General features: G+C 36.7%; 1 protein-coding gene across 1 annotated transcript in view; it reads left to right on the forward strand.

The window, feature by feature from the left end:
• The first annotated feature begins 291 nt into the window (after nucleotides 1-291).
• Nucleotides 292-24810, forward strand: part of LOC121389989 (eukaryotic translation initiation factor 4 gamma 1-like) — a 65459-nt gene continuing 40940 nt past the window's right edge. The window contains 7 exon segments of the mRNA XM_041521680.1: nucleotides 292-517; nucleotides 1228-1400; nucleotides 7702-7906; nucleotides 13325-13420; nucleotides 14998-15084; nucleotides 17530-17574; nucleotides 19889-19990. Coding sequence (XP_041377614.1) covers nucleotides 503-517; nucleotides 1228-1400; nucleotides 7702-7906; nucleotides 13325-13420; nucleotides 14998-15084; nucleotides 17530-17574; nucleotides 19889-19990 — 723 coding nt within the window. The 5' untranslated portion in view covers nucleotides 292-502.

The raw sequence follows: 24810 nt of genomic DNA on the forward strand, positions 1-24810 counted from the left end.
TTCCACAATGTGAAGAGACGATAGATATCACATGGGTATCTCTTCCACTGCGGTGTAATAAAACAAGATATTCCACAATGTGAAGAGACGATAGATATCACATGGGTATCTCTTCCACCGCGGTGTAATAAAACAAGTTATTTCACAATGTGAAGAGACGATAAATATCACATTGGTATCTCTTCCACTGCGGTATAATAAATTCTATTATTACCCACCTGGTGAACGTACAAATTTCATATGCACCTCCAGTTGCATATTAGTTATTTTGATATGTGATATCATCTTCCCTGGTCTTAGCTCTGTATATTCGCACGTTTCATTGGGTTTTGTTGGAAGTAATATTATTGTCTGATTTTACATTGTTTGAAGGCGGGACAGTCAAGAAGGTAATAAGACACGAGACCCAAGACAGAAAAAAACTAAGAAACGGGCGGAAGCGGTTGAAGAATGGAGTGTAGGCGAATTCAAAACAAGGGAAATTATCGATGAACTTCTGCAGATGCAAGACAGAAAGGTGTGTTGAATGCAAGACAGAAAGGTGTGTTGAATGCAAGACAGAAAGGTGTGTTGAGTGCAAGACAAAAAGGTGTGTTGAATGCAAGACAGAAAGGTGTGTTGAATGCAAAACAAAATGTGTCTATGGTGAAAGTTTTGAAAACCAACAGAAGTGCGCTATTATACAAACGATGCAGTAAAAGGTAGTGTTTTTGTACCAGTATAGAGCTTGACAGAAATGTTGGTGGTTTTGAAAATGAAATGAAAAAACAAAACTGCACTTTATGATAACCTGTCCAGTTTATAATTCTGTTAGGTTGAGGTTTATTAAGCAGCATAAATTCATGTTATAAAGGTTTTAAATCACTGATAATAATGATGTCCGTCGGTCCATCTGTCTGTCCCACCTATAGTTTTCTGGATGATTTTTTCACAATCACAATGCCTTGAGATATTGAACTGAAATTTTGTTTATAGCTTTAAATTATCATGTACTGTTACAGATAAAGTTTACCCATTTTTGACAGAGTTATGGCCCTTGAACTTAGAAGATACGAACATTTGTTTTCCGCACTTTATTTTTGGCAATGCCTGAAGATATTGAGATGAGATTTTGTATATATTTTTATCATCTACTGTTATAGATCAAATTTAACTTTCATGGCAATTTACCCATTTTCCACAGTTATGGCCCTTGAACTTTGAAGATACGTACATTTTGTGTTTCAGGAAGCAGTTTTGTGTGTGATAGAGCTGCAGTGTCCAAGCATGATGGATACATTTGTACAGACTGCAATAAACCATGTGCTTGAACGGTCGCGCCCAGCTAGACACCAGACCGGGGCTTTCCTCCACGATCTCATCAGAGCAAATGTGATAAATCTAGATGCTTACTTAAAAGGGTGAGCTTTTATCTCAACCTTCATGAATATATTTTTCTTCCCAGTACTAATTTACCTGCGGTTTAGTGGGTGGGAGAATTGATGACTTTGATGGACACGAGCAATCCTGGAAAATAAGAAAATGACAAGTGAAGTTTAATTTGTCAATATACCAAAATAAATAATTAAGAAAAGTGACATAAAAAAATTGACAGTTCCATGGTGTTGCCAATTGCCCTGGTTAATTGCCAGAATTGCTCACATTTTAAAAGTTTTTTACAATCCCAAGCAACTAAAGACAGTAATTGTCCCATCAAGGGAAGACACCACAGACAACAGGAGTGGGTACAAACCTAGCTCAGCTCTAGAGGCCCAATTATGGGTACGACTATTAACCTGTAGTGTTGATTTACAGAATTTTAAAAGCACTCTCTCTCTGGCAGGAAAGTTTCCAGATATTTTAATGATATGAACTGGGCACCCCAAACCTCACTGGCATATAAAAGGACAGGCTCAACAAGAGAATTAAATAACTGGCATGAAATGTCTACTGGTAGGTTCACATTTGAGAATTCTTTCTGCATCTTGTAAAAACAACCTAGTCCTTTGCTCCAAAGTGATCGGGAACATTCTTTAAAAGTTCCATTTTGAGTAAAGTCAACCCCTAAATATGTATACTTTGTTACAACTGGGACTTTATTGCCCGAGAGATGCCAAGTAAGCTTATTTGTTGTACTTTGGCCACCAAAAATAACAATTTTTTTTTAATTTAAATTAATAGTAAGATTGTTGTCATTACAATATATATCTAGTTGATCAAGGAGCTGTTGTAGACCATGTGGGGTTTCTGATAAAAGTAGAAGATCATCTGCAAAAAGTAGATGGCTTAGGCGCATTGTGTCTAGTGATACTTTATCTCCAATGTTACATAAATATTCTTGGAAGTCATTAATAAACATAGTAAATAGTGTTGGAGATAAAATACAGCCCTGGCGAACACCAATGTTTGATTGGAATGGTTGTGATATGCCTTTATTAGTCTGAACACTATATGTAACATTAACATATAAAGATTCGATTATTTTTAAAACATTACCTGTAACCCCCATAAGAGCAATTTTATTAAATAATTTGCTTCTATCCACAAAATCGAATGCTCGTTTGAGATCTACAAAGCATGCATAGACCTTTTTCTTTTTACATTTATATTTATCAATTAGGGTTTTTAGTGTAAATATGTGATCTGTTGTTCTAAATCCTTGCCTGAACCCAGCTTGACAGATATCAATTTGGTTGGTTTGTTGTAGGTAGTCTACAATTCGTTTATTTATTATTATGCAAAACAATTTACCAATACAACTACTTAGAGCTATTCCATGATAGTTACTTGGGTCTGTTTTGTCACCTTTTTTGTGCAAAGGGACAATTATTGAATGGGCCCACTGTGGAGGAAAATAGCCTATTGACAATATATCATTGAAAAGTTTGACAACATGATCTAGTATTAATGGAAAGAGACATTTGATAAGCTCATTACTGACATTGTCTACACCCTGTGCCTTTTTCAGCTTAATATCTTCAATACATGCTATAATTTCCAGTGCTGATATTGGTGAATTAATCACTTGGTTATCCTGCAGATTAGTATAATCAACCTCATTAGAAGAACAGTTAACTGTTGGATCTTGGTAGATCTTTTCAAAGTGGTCTACTAATTCATGAGGATCAGGGAACACTTCGGGTTTTTTTTTTCATCCTTGATACTATTAATTGTATGTCATAAAGCTTTTGTGTCATTCTTAGGTATACTTCCAAGTTTTGAAACAAGATCACTTTTATGAGACCTTTTTTTATGACGGGTTAATCTCTTATATTTCTTTTTGGACAGAAATGCATTTTGCTTTGTTTCTTGTGTGTTATTAGCATTAAATGTCTTGAAATTAGATTCCATAGTCAATTTGGCATTTTTGCATTCTATGTCAAACCAAAGATTTTTCTTCAGAGATCTATTTAGATTCTGATTTTTGGTAGCATATATATTTATGGCATTTACTATAGATTCAAACAAGTTGACACAGCAGCTTGTGTCTACATCCGACGTTGGTGGTGGTGTCAAAATTAACCTATTGAGTGCCTCTTTGTTTTCATCTGACATTACTGCTGAGTATACACGTGGCATGCTATTATTATTGTGCCATTTTCTTTGTTTACGTTTCGTGAATTTATGGCTGAATTTTTTTGGATTTTCCTATGACTTTTTGTTTCTAACTGATATATTAAGTTTTAGGGAGAGCTGACAGTGATCTGATGTCCATGAAAGTGGTTTAATATTAAAATATTTCACAAGGCTGTAGAGTTCTTCAGATGTAAGAACATAATCTAATCCATAATGTAAATTCACTACATGCTACAAAAGAAACAAAAGGCTTTAAACCAGTTTTACATTAAAAAAGCCAATCCACCACGGGATGCTTGCACAAACTGTTTGCGTGGATTGGAAATTGAAAAATATCCTGTAAAATTGAAGTCACTCTTGTTTCCTAACCATGTCTCAGAGAGACCAATAACATGAAAGTTTTTAAAACACTTATTAAATTCATCACGTTTTAAGTCGGATATACCTTGTATATTCCAAAATGAAATATTAAATTGTGAATTTGATGTTAACATTAATCAAATTCAACCTTCCGGAATGTTGATCCATTGGCTATATAACCCCCTACTTCACCTCTCTCACATACACTTCACGTTTTGCACACATTTATGTACATGAATATCGGAACAGATTATTGAGATGCTGCAGTATATATTGAGCACTCTGATGATCAGTGAATGGCGTCCTGCTGGTAGCGCTCCCTGGGAAACCCCAAGGAACATTGCTGTCTCTTACTGTAGACGGTACGTGAGTTGAGAATGGATGATATTGATGTTGATTGCTTATCCTGTCATTTGGAGTTGAGAAAATGTTGGCATTATAAGTGTTTGTCATCCGTTGACCATTCATCCGTTCACTGGAATGCACCATAGTATTTTTGTTGTGATGATGCTGGTTCCTCTCGGCATGATCGGTTTTTCTGTGGGGATAACTGTTGCTTCTGTTTGGCAATGGTGGGAAATCTTGGTGGGTGTACTTGTGCTCCCTGGCATGCACCTGTGGATGGATGTCAGTATCACGACTTGATCTGTCTTTGTTGTGTTTAATTGTAAGACCCACAGACTCCAGGAATGAGTTGGCAAGAATACGAGATTTATATTTACTGGGGTGGACTTTGTCGTGATACATGTTCTTTTTGGGGGCACCATTCACTGTAACAAACAGAGTTGAATGGTCAATTACTTCCACATTTAATGAGGAAGCTAATTTTTTTTTATTATTATTTGCGTTGTTGATGTTTTTGTGGAGCTGGCCTCGAGTTGAAGAAGGCAAGATGAGTGAAAAGTAAATGGCTGCATTTGGAAATTTACTTTTACATTCATTAAACAACTGTTTGTATTCACTTACTTCAAAAGCGTAATCTGGAGGGGTATGGCAATCATTTACTCCAATGTGAACAATGACTTTCTTCACAGTTGTTTTTTGAGGCAAGTTCTTGACTCGTTCCGTGAGTTTGGTCACTCCATGTCCTGGGTAAAACAACACCTTTGACGTACGGTTTGGAATGTGTTGACCGATAAAACGCAGAATCGAGTCACCTAAGAAAAGTGAGGTTACTTCATCACTGATGTATGTATTGCATGTTGGGGTGGCTGGCTGCCTTTTGTTCTCATATTTACCTTCCGTTTGAAGTTTGGTGTTGTGAATGGTCTTTACATTTTGCTGTTTCTTTTTCACCTGAATAAATTGCTCTTCTTCGTTGTCTTCTTCTGTACTTGATTGCTCATCTGTGTTGTTTATGGGGTTGTTTGTTTCTTTTATGCATGACAGAACAGTTTTCTTTAACGGCCTTGGTCCGTGGTACATTTGATCTGTCCTCAAACTGTCCCTCTTTAATTTCTATCAAAGTCTCCACTGTTGATTTCTGTGAAGTTTGGAGTAACTCCACATTTACTGCATGTAAACTGGCAGATAGGGCTCTGTTTTTCTTTTCAAGTTGTTCAAGTTTTCTTTCTAGCGTTTCATTGACCTTTTTTATTTGGATATTGTCAAGTTGTAAATTTTCTATAGATCTGTTATGGGATTCTTGCATTTTCTTTATGCGATTTGAGAATTGCACTCTTATGTCATTGATCAATTCTACCGTGTCCCTCATGTGGTCGTCCATTCTGGACTCTTGGGTGCAGAAAGCTTCACGTAGGTCTGTAATCTTTTGGCTAAAATCTAATGTGGAGCCAGCCCACTGGTTACCTTTTCGTGTTGTGCATTTTGAATGGTTAGCTTTCACAGGTATTTTTTTTGTTTTGTACAATTTTTTAGGTTTAGTACAGTTGGTGTCATTGATTTCATCGTCCATATCAACCTCAGAATAGTTTGTTGTCGATTCTGTAAAAGGCGTTGTAACAGTATAGTCATCCGAGTTATCAATGGATACTTGAACAGGCATATTGGTTTGCATGGTGTTATAAGTGAATAGATCTTGTTCAGTGGTGTCTAGAGTTTTTCTGTCCTCTAGTTTCATTAATGTGGCGACATCTTTCTTACTTATTTCTCTGATAGTTATGTTTTTGGCAATTTGTGAGTTTTGGAACTTCGTTCTCAACCCACAACTGTGCCTGCCGCTGAAACATTAGATGGCATGTGGTTCTGTATACTTGCAGAGTTCCCCACTTAATGTGTTTTCCTTGGCTATCCACAGTTGTTATAGCTACATGTATCTTGTCTTCAGTGATTGTTGTTTTGGTTTCATCTGTTACTTCTGTCCATGTGATTCGTAATTGATTGTCATGTTCACTCTGTCCTCAGTATCGGTGAAATATTGCTTGTCTATATAATTGGAAAATGTCAGGTTTTAAAATCACACTTGCACATTTATTGTTATTTTTCCAAGTGAAATCAGAAAGATTGTTTTTCACATCACAAACATTCAGGGTAGTTTTTATTTTGGATAATGCTTTCTCTCTGTTAAGTGTATAGTTTGTTGTTTCTTGGTGTTGTGTTTTTGTTGGTGGTATACTGTTATTACATGTGGGTACTATCTCATCTGTGGCAGGATCAGACAATAAACATGCCTTACCAGGGGGGTCCAACACAGCCACGGCCATCATGGCCAAGCAGCATTGAAGGTTCACTTACATTATGTAACTCTGTTTAGGTCCAGCTGGTTAACAGAGGCACATATTCTTGTAAAGTTTTGGGTAATCCAAAAATGGTTTTCTTTAGAAAAAAAACAAAAAACAAAAAACATTTCTATTAATCTTTTTTCGAAAATATTTTCACAACAGATTACAACTAGTATTACAAACAATTAGACCAAACCATAGTGTTCCAAATGAAATAGAAATATAGAAATATCCAAGTTTCTGTGGAGCTAAAAATGCACGACTTACATGTATATGGCTAATGACTTGTAGCATATAACGTTGCCGTTTCAAAACGATGTCTGTTGCATTAAGATGTTGAACGAATAGCTCGTATCAAGAAATAACACTTACATGAACTATAATAATATTTCTTAAATGGGTTCTCTGGGGCAGTCTTCACAAACTAATAGAGTGATATTTTGGAATTTTAAATATTTATTCAATTTTAAATATTTATTAAAAAATTAACATTGAACATTTTTAAATATTCTTAAACTTGACACTTGGTTTCCTCAAAAGTGGTCTTTACAAATTAAAGGGACATACCCTAGTTTTTAAACACTATGGCATTTTTTTTTTTTTTTTACTATTATAGCCGTTTTTGATAACTGAAATCATGCTTAGATTTTATGGTTTAGATTATGAGTTTTCATACATTTGAAGTTTGTTTGGTCATCATGGTGTTTTTAATATAACAAAATTAATTTTCATATTTTTAAAAACGCACATGCGTCTGAGAAGTAACAGTTATGGAGTCGAGGTTTAGTCTATTGTTAGAGGGTATTTTACCGTTTCAAAATCACAGACTCCTGTTTCACTCAATTGTAACTGTATCCAAATGTGTTACAGGTTTGTAGATTAACTAAACTTAGTGTTAAATTTCATGGGTTGAAACTAGGTTCTGGATCTTTAATGAATTATCTACTACTGACAAAATTAAAAATTAAATAGAGCCCTACCAGTAGGCATTTTATTTTAATTTGATTTATGTTTTTCCAGAACTACTGTTGATTAAATGTTTTTAATATAGTATAACTCTAATTTATTAATTCAAGTAATGTAAAATCACAAACTTGTTTTCCAGTTTGACTAAAATTCTGCAGTTTGCTGAAGATCTGGAAATTGATATTCCCAGGATATGGAAATATTTAGGAGAGCTTATTGGGCCAATGGTGCAGGATGGAAGTGTTCCTTTGAGCTTCTTGCAGCAAGCTTGCAAACCTCTGATAAAGAACAATAAAGCTGGCATCTTGGTTGCTGAAATCTTGCATGATGCCAGGCAAGACCTGGTGAGTCATTTAATACTAGTAGAGCAAATACTGTAGGAAGGGTTTGACAAATCCACCAGCTTTCAGTCTGGGCTAGTGAATTTTTGGTCTGAGCTAGTGGAAATTATCAACTGCATTACTATAATAGATGGAACACTAGCCAAAGCTTCCGTGAGGGCTAGTGGAAATTGTCAACTGCATTACTATAATAGATGGAACACTAGCCAAAGCTTCCGTGAGGGCTAGTGGAAATTGTCAACTGCATTACTATAATAGATGGAACACTAGCCAAAGCTTCCGTGAGGGCTAGTGGAAATTGTCAACTGCATTACTATAATAGATGGAACACTAGCCAAAGCTTCCGTGAGGGCTAGTGGAAATTGTCAACTGCATTACTATAATAGATGGAACACTAGCCAAAGCTTCCGTGAGGGCTAGTGGAAATTGTCAACTGCATTACTATAATAGATGGAACACTAGCCAAAGCTTCCGTGAGGGCTAGTGGAAATTGTCAACTGCATTACTATAATAGATGGAACACTAGCCAAAGCTTCCGTGAGGGCTAGTGGAAATTGTCAACTGCATTACTATAATAGATGGAACACTAGCCAAAGCTTCCGTGAGGGCTAGTGGAAATTGTCAACTGCATTACTATAATAGATGGAACACTAGCCAAAGCTTCCGTGAGGGCTAGTGGAAATTGTCAACTGTATTACTATAATAGATGGAACACTAGCTAAAGCTGCTGTGAGGTCTTTCTCAAACACTTGTAGAACACTGCTGTAGGTGAGGTTCGACAAATCCACCAGCTCTGTCCCGGCTAGTGAAGTTTTGCTCTGGGCTGATGGAAATTGTCCACTGTATTACTATAATAGATGGAACACTAGCTATAAAGCTGCTGTGAGGTCTTTCTCAAACACTTGTAGAACACTGCTGTAGGTGAGGTTCGACAAATCCACCAGCTCTGTCCCAGCTAGTGAAGTTTTGCTCTGGGCTGATGGAAATTATCCACTGTATTACTATAATAGATGGAACACTAGCTAAAGCTGCTGTGAGGTCTTTCTCAAACACTTGTAGAACACTGCTGTAGGCAGGCATAACTGATATTAAAGCTGGTCTGATTCCTGTCAGTAACTATTGCTGGTAGAAGTAGTCACAGATGCCTCTTAATAATAAAGTGATGGGAACTGGTAGGTGTGCGGCAAGCACCGAGGCAGGATGTAGTTCAGTGGTGAAGTGCTTGACTGGTCCTGTCTGTGGAATGGTGCATATAAATAAAATGTGTTGAGTGCGTTGTTAAATAAACCATTTCCTTCCTTCCTTTACTAGCCTGACGTGTAGTTGGCCTGTAATCAATCTCCAATTGGAGACTGGTGTATCAAAGGCCATGGTATGTGCTGTCTGGTCTGTGGGATGGTGCATATAAAAGATCCCTTGCTATACAATGTAGTGTGTTTCCTTTCTAAGACTATATTTCAAAATTACCAAATGTTTGACATCCAATAGTTGATGATTAATAAATCAATGTGCTCTAGTGGTGTTGTTAAACAAAACAAACTTTTAACTATAGATAAGAACTGGAATAGACAGCAAAGGCTGTTGAAAGATGGAAGAATTTGCCAGATCAGAAGAAATATAGATAGATAACTAGTTTAACGTGCCCATATACCACTAGGGTTTCGAACATGGGGGGGTGAATTTAAGGTGGGCGGAATGGAATACGAATTTAGTTGTTAGGTCAAAGACCTAAAGCCAAAATGAGCTAATTTCATACTACTCATGTTTGGACAAAAAATTAAGTCCAAATAATAAAATTAGAGTGCTCGACCGAAAGGGTTTTAAGGTGATTTGAGCATTTTAGACGGGCTGCCAAAATAAAGTGCGTCGGACTGTTTACAAATAAATAAATAAATAAAATTAAATTAAAAAATAAAATGAAATAAAATTTTGAATGCCGGCCAAAATTTTAAAAGTCCAACTAAGCCCTTGGAACGGTTGGCAACTACGGGGATGAGATGAAGTGCTTCGCGTTGAACTGTGGCACCAGTTTCCTCCACCGGTGGGCTAGCAAGGTCTTGGCTAGCTGGACGTAATGGGCACCAGCGATGATCTTCAGGACTCTATGGACGGTGTTGTTGTCCATTTCTCTGAAGAGAACTCCTTGTTTGTAGAGTCCATCCCGGCGTGACGTCACCACAAGTCTAAATGTCCTGTCCCCTAGCTCCATGTCGTGGATCCCAACCTCAGTGCCGTCTGGGAAGCGCTTGAAGGATCCTTCGATGACGCCTCCCGGCAGTGATGCCGTGTGTGGTGTGTCCCCGACTAAGTACTTCAAGTACTGGCCCTTTATCTTCGACACTGCGAGACTCCAGGCAGCGAAGTCCCTGCCTCGGGTGGAGGCGGAAGGCCGGGCCTTGGCTGGCTGGTCACTCAGACGAGTGACGGCCTTCCGTTTCGCAACAGCAATATCTGGTTTGGTCGCTGCAGAGTCCCCCGGGGGTGGGGGTCCCGATGCGGATACAAGCGGAGGGGTTTGGAACGGAAGACGCCAGCCGTGGAGTCTCGCACATGGCGGTGTCCACACTGGCGTCGACTCGTCAAGCTGGTCAGTCTGCGTTGAAACAGCTGGCTTGTCGGGTTGTGGAGGTGGGGGCGGCGACGCAGACGGGACCGCCGCTGGCAGTTGAGCCGCCAACTTTGTTCCCCCCTGTGCCGACCCTGGCGCACATTTCCTCCTCCTTGTCCCTCTTCCCTTCCTCTTCTGAGTGACCGCGTCGCCATACACCAAAGTCACAGTTGCCCGTGATCCGGTGTAAGCAACGCGGTACTCTAACAGCTTCCCTAACTAACAAGCAGTCCCCCCAGGTGGGGGGGGTAAGTCGAGAGCATATGAACATACGTCCAGCTTCATCGCGTGTTGTCAGAGAAGTGAGAAAGAAATATGATGGAATTCAAAGTAATGGTGGTGGGGTGGGGTGGGGTGGGGGGTGGGGGGGGTAGTGTGATCATAAATATTAATAATATTAGTATTTTATCTCAGAAATTTGACCCAAATAAAGTATCTGTTCATGTTAAATGGGATAAACTGTGTTAAAATTAAGGGACATTAAAAACTGTAAATATTTTAATGATAGGAAATTAGGCATCAAAATAAGGCAAAAACAGTCATTTAGGTTACCACGAGTCAGAATTGAGAACAATTCTTCGTGGTCTGCAATGTCATTATAAACAAAAGGTACACCACATAAATTTTGGTCTTGTCAGGGCAGGTCACAGTGTAATCATAAATATTATATTAGTATTTTATCTCAGTTCTCATTTTAGAAAATAAAGTATCTTTTCATGTTAAATGGGATAAACTGTTAAAATTAAGGGACATCAAAATCATAAATATTATATTAGTATTAAAATTAAACGACATACATTTTGTGATAATTTATTGTATTAACCCGGTTAATATGTTATGCAAATTTAAAGGTACATGCAAATTTGCAAGATCTCTAGGTAATAATGTGTTGCTGTGAATGGGTCATTTGTTTACAAGCCAACAAAACATGTATACCTGAGCGTAACATTTTCATAAGATATAGTTAAAATGTGTGATGTCAAACTAATTTGTGATGACGTCATATTACCAATGGAGGCGACTTAAGTACTGAGATTTACTAAACATTTAATTAAAATTTTATTTTAGAAGTGTTATAGGATAAATAGAATTCGCTACTTGTGTTTTTTAATATGTAAAATATCTAGTTAATCGGTACTTGTCGAGGCAGAGCCTCGACAAATACCAATTAACATAGACTCTGTTGATATTTTACATATTAAAAAATACTCATGAAAAATCCTCTATGTAACCTCAAGGTTAGCAGGACTTTTAAGGTCAGTAATAGGGCTTCTAGAATATGGTAGCCTGACGTCCGTGGCGAGTGTTTGTCACAGTAAGGTCAGTAATAGGGCTTCTAGAATATGGTAACCTGATGTCCGTGGCGAGTGTTTGTCACAGTAAGGTCAGTAATAGGGCTTGTAGAATATGGTAGCCTGACATCCGTGGCGAGTGTTTGTCACAGTAAGGTCAGTAATAGGGCTTCTAGAATATGGTAGCCTGACGTCCGTGGCGAGTGTTTGTCACAGTAAGGTCAGTAATAGGGCTTCTAGAATATGGTAACCTGACGTCCGTGGCGAGTGTTTGTCACAGTAGGGTCAGTAATAGGGCTTCTAGAATATGGTAACCTGACGTCCGTGGCGAGTGTTTGTCACAGTAGGGTCAGTAATAGGGCTTCTAGAATTTGGTAACCTGGCGTCCGTGGCGAGTGTTTGTCACAGTAGGGTCAGTAATAGGGCTTCTAGAATATGGTAACCTGACGTCCGTGGCGAGTGTTTGTCACAGTAGGGTCAGTAATAGGGCTTCTAGAATATGGTAGCCTGACGTCCGTGGCGAGTGTTTGTCACAGTAGGGTCAGTAATAGGGCTTGTAGAATATGGTAGCCTGACGTCCGTGGCGAGTGTTTGTCACAGTAGGGTCAGTAATAGGGCTTGTAGAATATGGTAGCCTGACGTCCGTGGCGAGTGTTTGTCACAGTAGGGTCAGTAATAGGGCTTGTAGAATATGGTAGCCTGACGTCCGTGGCGAGTGTTTGTCACAGTAGGGTCAGTAATAGGGCTTGTAGAATATGGTAGCCTGACGTCCGTGGCGAGTGTTTGTCACAGTAGGGTCAGTAATAGGGCTTGTAGGATATGGTAGCCTGACGTCCGTGGCGAGTGTTTGTCACAGTAGGGTCAGTAATAGGGCTTGTAGGATATGGTAGCCTGACGTCCGTGGCGAGTGTTTGTCACAGCAGGGTCAGTAATAGGGCTTCTAGGATATGGTAGCCTGACGTCCGTGGCGAGTGTTTGTCACAGCAGGGTCAGTAATAGGGCTTCTAGGATATGGTAGCCTGACGTCCGTGGCGAGTGTTTGTCACAGCAGGGTCAGTAATAGGGCTTCTAGAATATGGTAGCCTGACGTCCGTGGTGAGTGTTTGTCACAGCAGGGTCAGTAATAGGGCTTCTAGAATATGGTAGCCTGACGTCCGTGGTGAGTGTTTGTCACAGCAGGGTCAGTAATAGGGCTTCTAGAATATGGTAGCCTGACGTCCGTGACGAGTGTTTGTCACAGTAGGGTCAGTAATAGGGCTTCTAGAATATGGTAACCTGACGTCCGTGGCGAGTGTTTGTCACAGTAGGGTCAGTAAAAAGTTTGTTCCACCATGCCCGACAGATTTTTTGTGCAAATTTACAGAACATACAGAAGTAGGCCTAGTAGATTTTTAACCATGACTAGTGGCTTTTGAAAATCGCTGATGGATTTTTAGTAAAATTCTAGAAGCTCTGTCATTAATCTTTTTTCCTATCAAAATATTCCCATTGATTATTTTATTTTTTATTTTTTACAATCAGGGTCACAAGATTGTAGGAGATTTGTGGCGGTCATCTGGTCTTCAGTGGTCAGATTTTGTTCCACATCAAGAAGTTGAGCAGTTCTTGAAATATAAGGTGTGTTTTATTCGTTTGTGTGTCCAAGAAGTGTTTACTTCTACATTTGTTCATCAGTAGACGGCAGGCAATGATTGACTGCAACTGTTAAAGATTGTTTATTTATTTCATGTTTATCGGGGTACGAACAAAACAAAAAAATCATCTGCAAACTGTGAATCGGTGAAGTGTTACAAAGTATTGTCTCCCACTGGAACCCATATGGTTATAAATATCTTGTTTCTTATTAAAGTGTTACATCCCACTATAACCCATATGGTTATAAATGTCTTGGTTCATATTAAAGTGTTACATCCCACTAGAACCCATATGGTTATAAATATCTTGTTTCTTATTAAAGTGTTACATCCCACTAGAACCCATATGGTTATAAATATCTTGGTTCATATTAAAGTGTTACATTCCACTAGAACCCATATGGTTATAAATATCTTGCTTCATATTAAAGTGTTACATCCCACTCACTAGAACATAAAGATTGGTGCACAACGACCGTACCAAAATGTCAGTCATACCAGTTTATAAACTATAGTGAAATAAATTAAAATCGATTATGTGTAATAAATAGGATATTAAACTTTCTTCCATTTCATATCATGTTTATGTCTCTCATGAAATAATTTCCACTGTCACTGACTAAAGTTTGTAAGAACTGAAAATTATTTCACTCGGGACATAAACATGATACGAAATGGAAGCTTGTTTAATATCCTCTAATTGCACGACTGGTATATCAAAGACCGTTGTATGTACTACCCTGTCTGTGGGATGGTGCATATAAAAGATCCCTTAAATAAAATATTGTGTATTTTATTTTGCTTAAATTTACAATATCAGCTGGATACACTGTCATTAAAATGTACGTTCAATACTAGCTTGATGTAATTCATTAGGTTTAACTTACAGTATCAGCTGGATACACTGTCATTAAAATGTACGTTCAATACTAGCTTGATGTAATTCATTAGGTTAAACTTACAGTATCAGCTGGATACACTGTCATTAAAATGTACGTTCAATACTAGCTTGATGTAATTCATTAGGTTAAACTTACAGTATCAGCTGGATACACTGTCATTAAAATGTAAGTTCAATACTAGCTTGATGTAATTCATTAGGTTAAACTTACAGTATCAGCTGGATACACTGTCATTAAAATGTAAGTTCAATACTAGCTTGAGGTAATTCATTAGGTTAAACTTACAGTATCAGATGGATACACTGTCATTAAAATGTACGTTCAGTACTAGCTTGATGTAATTCATTAGGTTAAACTTACAGTATCAGCTGGATACACTGTCATTAAAATGTACGTTCAGTACTAGCTTGATGTAATTCATTAGGTTAAACTTACAGTATCAGCTGGATACACTGTCATTAAAATGTACGTTCAATACTAGCTTGATGTAATTCATTAGGTTTAACTTACAGTATCAGCTGGATACACTGTCATTAAAATGTACGTTCAATACTAGCTTGATGTAATTCATTAGGTTAAACTTACAGTATCCTCTACACTGTCATTAAAATGTGTCACTACTTATTGAATTTGAAATGTTTTGTTTTTCCTCTTTCAGGACTTGGAGTTTACAGTGGATCCATCTTCCCAGCCTAGGGCACTCACAGTTGACAACATCTGTGATGGACAGCTCACAAAATCTGAGGTAAGATGATTTGAAACACCTCATAGACCGTAATAATGAAAGTGTATTCGACTGGATTGAGGTAAGATGATTTGAAACACCTCATAGACCGTAATAATGAAAGTGTATTCGACTGGATTGAGGTAAGATGATTTGAAACACCTCATACACTGTGATAATGAAAGTGTATTCGACTGGACTGAGGTAAGATGATTTGAAACACCTCATACACTGTACTAATGAAAGTGTATTCGACTGGACTGAGGTAAGATGATTTGAAACACCTCATACACTGTGATAATGAAAGTGTATTCGACTGGACTGAGGTAAGATGATTTGAAACACCTCATAGACCGTAATAATGAAAGTGTATTCGACTGGATTGAGGTAAGATGATTTGAAACACCTCATAGACCGTAATAATGAAGGTGTATTCAACTGGACTGAGGTACATGTAAGATGATTTGAAACACCTCACAAAATATCACTGTGATAATGCTTGATGTAATTCGATTGGACTGAGGTAAGATGATTTGAAACACCTCATACACTGTACGTTCAATGAAAGCTTGATTCGATTCATTTGAGGTAAGATGATTTGAAACACCTCATACACTGTCATTAAAATGTATTCATACTAGCTTGGATTAGGTTGACAGTATAAGCTGGACTTGAAACACCTCATAGATTGTATAATGAAAGTGTATTCAACTGGATTGAGGTACATGTAAGATGATTTGAAACACCTCATAGATCGTAATAATGAAAGTGTATTCAACTGGATTGATGTACATGTAAGATGTATTTGTAACACCTCATCACCGTAATAATGACTTGTGTTTTCGACTGGATTGAGGTAGGATGATTTAATTACCTCATAGACGGTAATCATGAAAGTGTATTCGACTGGATTGAGGTAAGATGATTTGAAACACCTCATAGATCGTAACATGAAAGTGTATTCAACTTCAGTGAGGTAGGATGATTTGATACACCTCATACACACAAGTAATTAAAGTGTATTCACTAGACTGAGGTAAGATGATTTGATAACACCTCATACACTGTGATAATGAACTTGTATTTACTGTGACTGAGATAAGATGACTTGAGATAACACCTCATACACTGTGATAATAAGTTGTGTATTCGAGATACTGAGGTAAGATGATTTGAAACACCTCATACACCGTCATCATGAAAATGTATTCGACTCTTGAGGTGTTTTGATTTGAAACACTCACAGATAATGAAAGTAGATCCACTGGAGATAGGTAAGTCATTTAGAACATCTCAATAACCGTGATAATTGAAAGTGTAATTCGACTGGATTCAGGTAAGATGAGTTGAAACATTTGAGATAATATCACTATGATAAGTTAGTAAGTGTATCCGACTGAGATTAGGTAAGATGATTTGAAACAAGTCACAAGTTATCAGTTATGATAATGAAAGTGTATTGGACTGGATTTAGGTAAGATGATTTGTTGACCTCATAGACCATCATAATGCTCAAGTGTATTCGACTGGATTGAGTTAAGATAATTTGTCAACCTCATAGTAAGTTCATAGTTGAAAGTGTATTCGACTGGCTGAGGTAAGATGATTTGAATCACCTCATACACGATGATAATGAAAGTGTATCCGACTGGATTGAGGTAAGATGATTTGTAACACCTCATAGACCATCATAATGAAAGTGTATTCAACTGGATTGATTTGAAACACCTCATAGACCGTAATAATGAAAGTGTATCCGACTGGATTGAGGTAAGATGATTTGAAACACCTCATAGACCATCATAATGAAAGTGTATTCGACTGGATTGAGGTAAGATGATTTAGAACACCTCATGCACTGTGATAATGAAAGTGTATTCGACTGGACTGAGGTAAGATGATTTCAAACACCTCATACACTGTGATAATGAAAGTATTCAACTGGATTGAGGTAAGATGATTTGAAACACCTCATGCACCGTGATAATGAAAGTGTATTCGACTGGATTGAGGTAAGATTATTTGAAACACCTCATGCACCGTGATAATGAAAGTGTATTCGACTTGACTGAGGTAAGATGATTTGAAATGCCTCATACACTGTGATAATGAAAGTGTATTCAACTGGATTGTGGTGAGATGATTTAGAACACCTCATACACTGATAATGAAAGTGTATTCGACTGGACTGAGGTAAGATGATTTGAAATGCCTCATACATTGTGATAATGAAAGTGTATTCGACTGGACTGAGGTTAGATTATTTGAAACACCTCATACACTCTGATAATGAAATTGTATCTGATTGGATTGAGATTAAAACTTTATTAAATACTGTTACTGTTTTTTATTGCAAACACTCAAGTATTATCAATCAAATATGTATACATTTAATGGATTTAGCATGATGCATATTTGACTGCACTTTCCTTTTTTCTTCTTTTTTTCCATTATTTGTGTTTTTAGCCACAGGCAGCCAATGTCATGGTACAGCAACAACAAATGATGGGGGTAAGTTAGTATGTTAGTGTTATTCTAATAATAATGTATTGGTCCATACAATGTAGCTTGGCTGTACAAGGCTTGGTGGTAATAAATATTAACGGTCAGGAGTAATAGACTTTTAAAAAAACCCACTGAACCTAACTCTTCCCCCCAAGAAAACAACAACAACAAAAACTTCAGAAATAAAGTGAAATTTCGTGTTAAAACAAAAACCCATTACAAAAATGCAACCAAACCACAACCTAACCTAACCAAAGATGACTTCGGTTATGCAAAGCAAGTAAGTTTTTCTCCATTCTGCCTTAATTAATATTGTCCTTGTTCCTCCTCCTTCAGTATCCTATGGGCCTGCTTTTGGGTTGGAAATACAAACCACCATTTCAGTGTATGTTACCTTCATCACAATTTGTTTCAATCTTGCGAGATCAGTAAATATTTGCACAGTTGTGTATTTATTGGGTGTTCTATAAAGGTCATTTAGAATTAATTAACTGGTGTTGATGGTGCGTTGATTAGGGCAAGATGATGCTAGACGATCGAGACATGGTGCTGTGTCACGCTAAGACACATTAGGGGAAACACTTGGCATTTTCTATTTCTGCGCCCCTGATGAAACTGTTGTTTATAATTGGGTTTTCTAAATCTATTCTGAATACTCCATTGGTTGAAGTTTGAGTTGCAATTCATTTTGAGTGAAGTAACATAATTTCAAGTGATGGACCTAGTTTTAAACACCGGCCTCGGTGTCGTAGTGGTTAGGCCATCGGTCTACATGCTGGTAGGTACTGGGTTTGGATTCCAGTCGAGGTATGGGATTTTTAATCCAGATACCGACTCCAAACTCTGAGTGAGTGCTCCGCAAGGTTCAATGGGTTGTATGACCAACATGTATCCGATCAATTACATCCTTAACTGGAGGAATGTTGGTTTTGCTGTCCTTCTAATTCATGTTTGAGATCCTGTTGCTGCCTGGAATAAACTTTAGCAGCACATTGTATTTGAACAAATCTTTGACTCAATATTTAGTGTACGAATGACACCAGTTTGGATTTCACAAAGTGGAACATTTTGTATAAATACAATATGCTTTAAAGTGGCATTCGTTTGGTCAAAACATAGAACAAGAATTAATTGATAATAGTATTTTTGTATCCACAGTGTATTTTTTCAATATTAGAAACATTTTTGATAGTTGATATGGACATTATCGTATCTTGATGGTGAGAGCAGTCTCCTTGTATATAAAAACCGCTTATTTTGACACTGCAATATCTAGTACAAAATCGTCAATTTCGTGTATAAGCCGATTTAGTAATTTTTTGTCCAGTTTGTATGTTGTATTGATTTGTCAACAAATAGACAATGTGCTTTTCTTTTTCAAAGTTTGAGGTTTTTATTTTAATCATTTAATACAACCAATCATCATTATACCTTTTATTTATAGTGCAAAAATAGTTGAGCAAATAAATCTAACAGGAAAATAAACAATTCAGCTGTAACAATGACATTGCAATATTTTGAAAAATAATTTAAGATACTAATTATGATATGAAAGAAGGGAAAGTAATATTTTTATATGCAGTATATTTTAGATATGATGTTTTGATACATAATTTTTAAATTTGACATAACAGTAATGAAATATTACCAAAAAACAAATGTCACGTCCTGGCTTACAATTTTTTTTTTCTTCAAATAAAACCATCATTAAAACCATTAAAACAAAAGTAAATTGGTGATAAAAGTATATTTGTATGTGCCTTAAGGGTGTTAACTTTAGGCTATAATAAAAACCTAGTTTAACAGATCATTTTAAAATGTCCACACCCATGGACCAAATACCATGGAATGGCCCTCATGTAGTATGGTCATGTGCCAATTGTAGGACGATTTATTTATGGCATCACTTATTTTATGTACCCTGCCAACTAGATGCTATTAGAAATAGAATAATTTTTTGAAGAAAAAAAAAGTTTTATAAATTAAATTTGCTATATGAAACAAAGATGGCGAACAGGATGAAAAACTTTTTTTTCACCATTAAAATGACAATAAAACAAGTAAAAAAAAATATATTCATCCAGCGTATAATGCATTCAAGAAAAAAAAAATACATGACATTGCATGCCCAAACATTTTTTTCTTCTTGATTTCCAGAACGCTATAACTAAATAGTCTTCTTATATGTAAGAGTCAATAGATGGTTTATATAATTTGTAAATATAATTTTTTAACTCGTCTGTCAAAATTTTTACTTGCATTTGGCAACTGGTCGAGTATTTTCTGCACCTCTGCAATAACTTAGAACTCTTGTCTACAGGTGTCAACAGAGCAAGAAGAAATAAAACTGCACAAATCTGATGCACCATGGCAACCCAGTCACAAGAAAGAAACAAAAAGTGGTGAAGAAGGAAAGACAGAGGTAAAACTGAGTTTTGAGAATATGGTGAAAATGGGAATAGTGGAAATATTTAGTCGACTACACTTTGAATGTTATTTATTTCCAGTATTGTAAAGTTACATTTTCAGGTCCAGGTCATAAAAAACCAATATCAACACGAACGATGGATCGTTTGTGCAAAAACTATAATCGCTCATCAGAAAATGTAAACTGACTTGTTTTGGCTAATATAACTATTTTTGGAATAAAATAAGAGAACGGGCCTAGCATTGCAGGTGTGAGAAAAAAACGATGTATCCATTTGAACTCGACATCACGGTCAATATTACAAAGTCGGCACTGTCATTAGAAGTGTCAATAATTAACATTTAGTAACATAGTTGCACGTTCCCTTTGAGCATTTCGCTGCGGGAAAATGATACGCGGTTTGGAAATTAAGCGGTTTATGAGTATTTATTAAACGTGACATCACTTTAGCTGGACATTTACTTATAGAGTTGTAAAATGTCAGGACCTAATGCGAAAAAATGCAAAAAGGACACTGTTAGTGAAAACTTTCAAACATTTGTGGTTTTTCGACGATTTCGCAGTTAATACAAATGAGAATGATATGTATGGACAATTTTTGCTATATCCGTAGTGAAGCTAGGTTAAAGACAAATGAAGGGTCAGCTTTGGACAATGTCAAAAATTATGTTGATGGGGTGTCATTTTGATTTACAAATGACGTCACGACTTATTAAGAGCTGTATTCGTAACGTCTGGCACTTTGGTACATTATGCTAAAACAGCGGTTTAAGATACACTGTTGATATATATATATATATTTTAAAGGTATGTAATAAATACAGAACCTCACATACGTTATTTTCACTTCCTGTTTATTGCACACGTTTATTCTGAGCAAGAACATACCACGAGACGGCTATGCGGGATATATTCTTGCGCACAATAAACTCGTGCAATAAATAGGACGCGAAAAAAACGTATGTGAAGTTCAGTGTATTATTTACTTTTTGACACCTGTGTGGTTACGTTGAAATATATGCATTAATTCTGAAATGACATGTATTGTAATGAAAACAAACACAGCCCTTGCTAAATCAACTTATTAAAATATGACATACACAGCGAAGAAAATAGTACATTTAATAAGGGACTTACAAATAACAAAGTGGAAATTAGAACATGCTGAAACACTGAGCTGCAGCATCGATTGAGGATTCGCGGGAAATCCCCGTTTCATTCAGACTGTTGTTTGGCGCCAACAAGTACTCCCCTGTAACAGAACCGATGGGGTAGTGTGCTGAAATGTAAATGGCAGCTTTCAAGTTGGTCCCAGCATACCAAATAATAATAATAATAATTTAGTATTTATGATGAGAATTTGGAGAAAAGCTACGAAAATCGCTCATCTTAGATTCTCCTTTGCTTACCGTTGCCGGTTAACCTTTTCATTTGTATCTGAATCACTGGAGAAAATTGTTCGTGCAAACACTAAACCACACGAACGACATATCGTTTGTCTGAAAAAATCTAATTTTATGCCCTGAGGTCAGGTTAGGTCAGGTAATAGGGTTTAACAGGCACATTCAGAACAAGCTGTTGTAGCACACGCCTGTCATGGGCACAAGTGTCGACTTATGCTGGCTCCTGTCCAGGACAGGAAAAGGTTAGGGGTGGGGGTGGGAGAGGGGGTCGCCCACGCTGGCATGTGCAAAGGAAGACAAGCAGCCTGACCAGGGTCGGTAGCAGCCGAGATTTGGTTTTGATGCTATTGAATTTGCAAATGTCCTGTAGGATAAAAGTCAGATAGAAAATGTTGCGCAATTTCTTAAAGGTAATTTTGATGCTTAATTTAGAACGGTTCATCAAAATTGAAAATGGAGCTAATTGGTTAATTTGACTTAGTTGATCGAAAGATAACTTCTTTAGCATTTTCTTAAACATTTAAGCCATTATTTAGATAATTTATTGAGGTATTAGTTTACACCAGTAATAGGGAAGTCGGGTGTACTTTTAGCGTGACCAGCCAAACAGGGGGCGGGTCTTAGTTCGCTGATTCAGCCGGCTCTACTGATTCAGCATGCTGAGTTCAGCGACACTGATTTTGGTTGTTTTAGATGTGAATACCCTCCCAGTGCGCTGATTCAGCACGCTGATTTTACCAGCATGCTGGTTTTTTCACTGATTAGCAAAAGTTATAAAAAGGCAGCGTTTAACGCTGGCCGTCAGTCTGCCTTTACCCTTACATTAGGTGGGTTGGGACCCATTTTGTTTATTTTCTAAAATTGTGGGGTTTTAAATAAAGAGTTGGGATTAAACAGCCATTCTCACTAATAAGTAGTATCAATAAACATGATAATTATATTTGGCAATAATAATTAATTAGAAATTTAATATTTAGATATAGGTTAGCCTTCAATAAACTGAGAGCCCAGAAGTGCTATGGTATTTACTGTGAAAAGTTAACATTAACAACTGGAGGCAGCCATTTTGTTTTGTTTTTGTGACGTCCGGTGATATAGCTTGGGGCGAAGTAACGTCAGCTCCGTCCATCTGCTCTATGCACAGTGTAAACAAACGCTCTAATTTATGACAAGGCGCATCGCTTTCATCAACCTGACTTGTAAAACAACATAAATGACTTGATAGTATAATAAACTATTTAACTAGATATATTTCAGTTTGCATCAATAGAACGAAATGGAGTTATAGTATTTTTCTTTTTTTTAAAATCCAAAGAAAAAAATGCATATTGTTAGGCCTATTGGTATGCTACATTCGAGCAAAAATTACCACTCACGATACCCAAGTGATAATTATCTTTTCTTTGGGACTACATAATTGGTCAGTTTTGTGATTTTAGATGGAAAAGTCTACTTAATCAAGGGTTTTACAGAATTACTTGTAGTAATAAAGCAGACTGCTTATCGATTACGATTAGAGGGGTGTCCGTACGGTTAACACACAATACCCTGTGATCTTAATAAAAGAGGCACGTCTTTTTAGTGTGTCTAGACACAGTGTCTGGGGACCGTCTAAATATACATATACACCTGCCAATCAGGAACCACAGGTACAGGCCACAGAAAGAAAAGACCAATTAACTAAGAAAATACTCGGATTATTATTTCAGTACGTGGGTTAATTTATGTACAAACAATAATACAGTTATTTCAACACTTTGACAATGGTGGTTTATTTTGTATTAAAAATAAATATATAATTGTTGCTGGCTTACTGGGATGACTATTATTACAGAATATTGCGATGCATCCGCAAAAATCAGGTATGTTTTGTTTCTTCAGTTCGAAGACTAATTCCAGATGTGACACGTTCGGTATTACGTAACCACCAGCTCGCCAGAGGGCATATTCACTGGGATGATACAAAATTACTGCGCCCGTTATATATATATATTAGCCGTCACATTTAACTGTTTTATTAATTAACTATACGATTATACTTGTTGATATTAAGCAATAATGTGTATTATATATTGTTGAATATGCATACCAGGTCAAATGCCTTGATTGTCCCTTCCTTTAAAACATAGGTGATATCATTCTGAGGTAGGAATATGTAGTCTGTTGAGTTAGAAATATTGAAATAGAAGTTAAGTCTAGTTTAATATTGCTGAAGTAGTGAAAAGTGAGGTAGTTCACTCGGTGTATAAGAGAAGATAGAATAGAAGTAGTGAAGAGTGAGAAGTATTGGAATAGAAGTTAAGTCTAGTTTAATATATTGCTGAAGTAGTGAAAAGTGAGGTAGTTCACTCGGTGTATAAGAGAAGATAGAATAGAAGTAGTGAAGAGTGAGAAGTATTGGAATAGAAGTTAAAGTGTAGTTTAATATATTGCTGAAGTAGTGAAAAGTGAGGTAGTTCACTCGGTGTATATGAGAAGATAGAATAGAAGTAGTGAAGAGTGAGAAGTAGTGAAATAGAAGTTAAAGTGTAGTTTAATATATTGCTGAAGTAGTGAAAAGTGAGGTAGTTCACTCGGTGTATATGAGAAGATAGAATAGAAGTAGTGAAGAGTGAGAAGTAGTGAAATAGAAGTTAAAGTGTAGTTTAATATATTGCTGAAGTAGTGAAAAGTGAGGTAGTTCACTCGGTGTATATGAGAAGATAGAATAGAAGTAGTGAAGAGTGAGAAGTATTGAAATAGAAGTTAAAGTGTAGTTTAATATATTGCTGAAGTAGTGAAAAGTGAGGTAGTTCACTCGGTGTATAAGAGAAGATAGAATAGAAGTAGTGAAGAGTGAGACGTATTGAAATAGAAGTTAAAGTGTAGTTTAATATATTGCTGAAGTAGTGAAAAGTGAGGTAGTTCACTCGGTGTATAAGAGAAGATAGAATAGAAGTAGTGAAGAGTGAGAAGTATTGGAATAGAAGTTAAAGTGTAGTTTAATATATTGCTGAAGTAGTGAAAAGTGAGGTAGTTCACTCGGTGTATAAGAGAAGATAGAATAGAAGTAGTGAAGAGTGAGAAGTATTGGAATAGAAGTTAAAGTGTAGTTTAATATATTGCTGAAGTAGTGAAAAGTGAGGTAGTTCACTCGGTGTATAAGAGAAGATAGAATAGAAGTAGTGAAGAGTGAGAAGTATTGGAATAGAAGTTAAAGTGTAGTTTAATATATTGCTGAAGTAGTGAAAAGTGAGGTAGTTCACTCGGTGTATAAGAGAAGATAGAATAGAAGTAGTGAAGAGTGAGACGTATTGGAATAGAAGTTAAAGTGTAGTTTAATATATTGCTGAAGTAGTGAAAAGTGAGGTAGTTCACTCGGTGTATAAGAGAAGATAGAATAGAAGTAGTGAAGAGTGAGAAGTATTGGAA

The sequence above is a fragment of the Gigantopelta aegis genome, chromosome 15 (assembly GCF_016097555.1).
Source record: "Gigantopelta aegis isolate Gae_Host chromosome 15, Gae_host_genome, whole genome shotgun sequence".
NCBI lineage: Eukaryota > Metazoa > Mollusca > Gastropoda > Neomphalida > Peltospiridae > Gigantopelta > Gigantopelta aegis.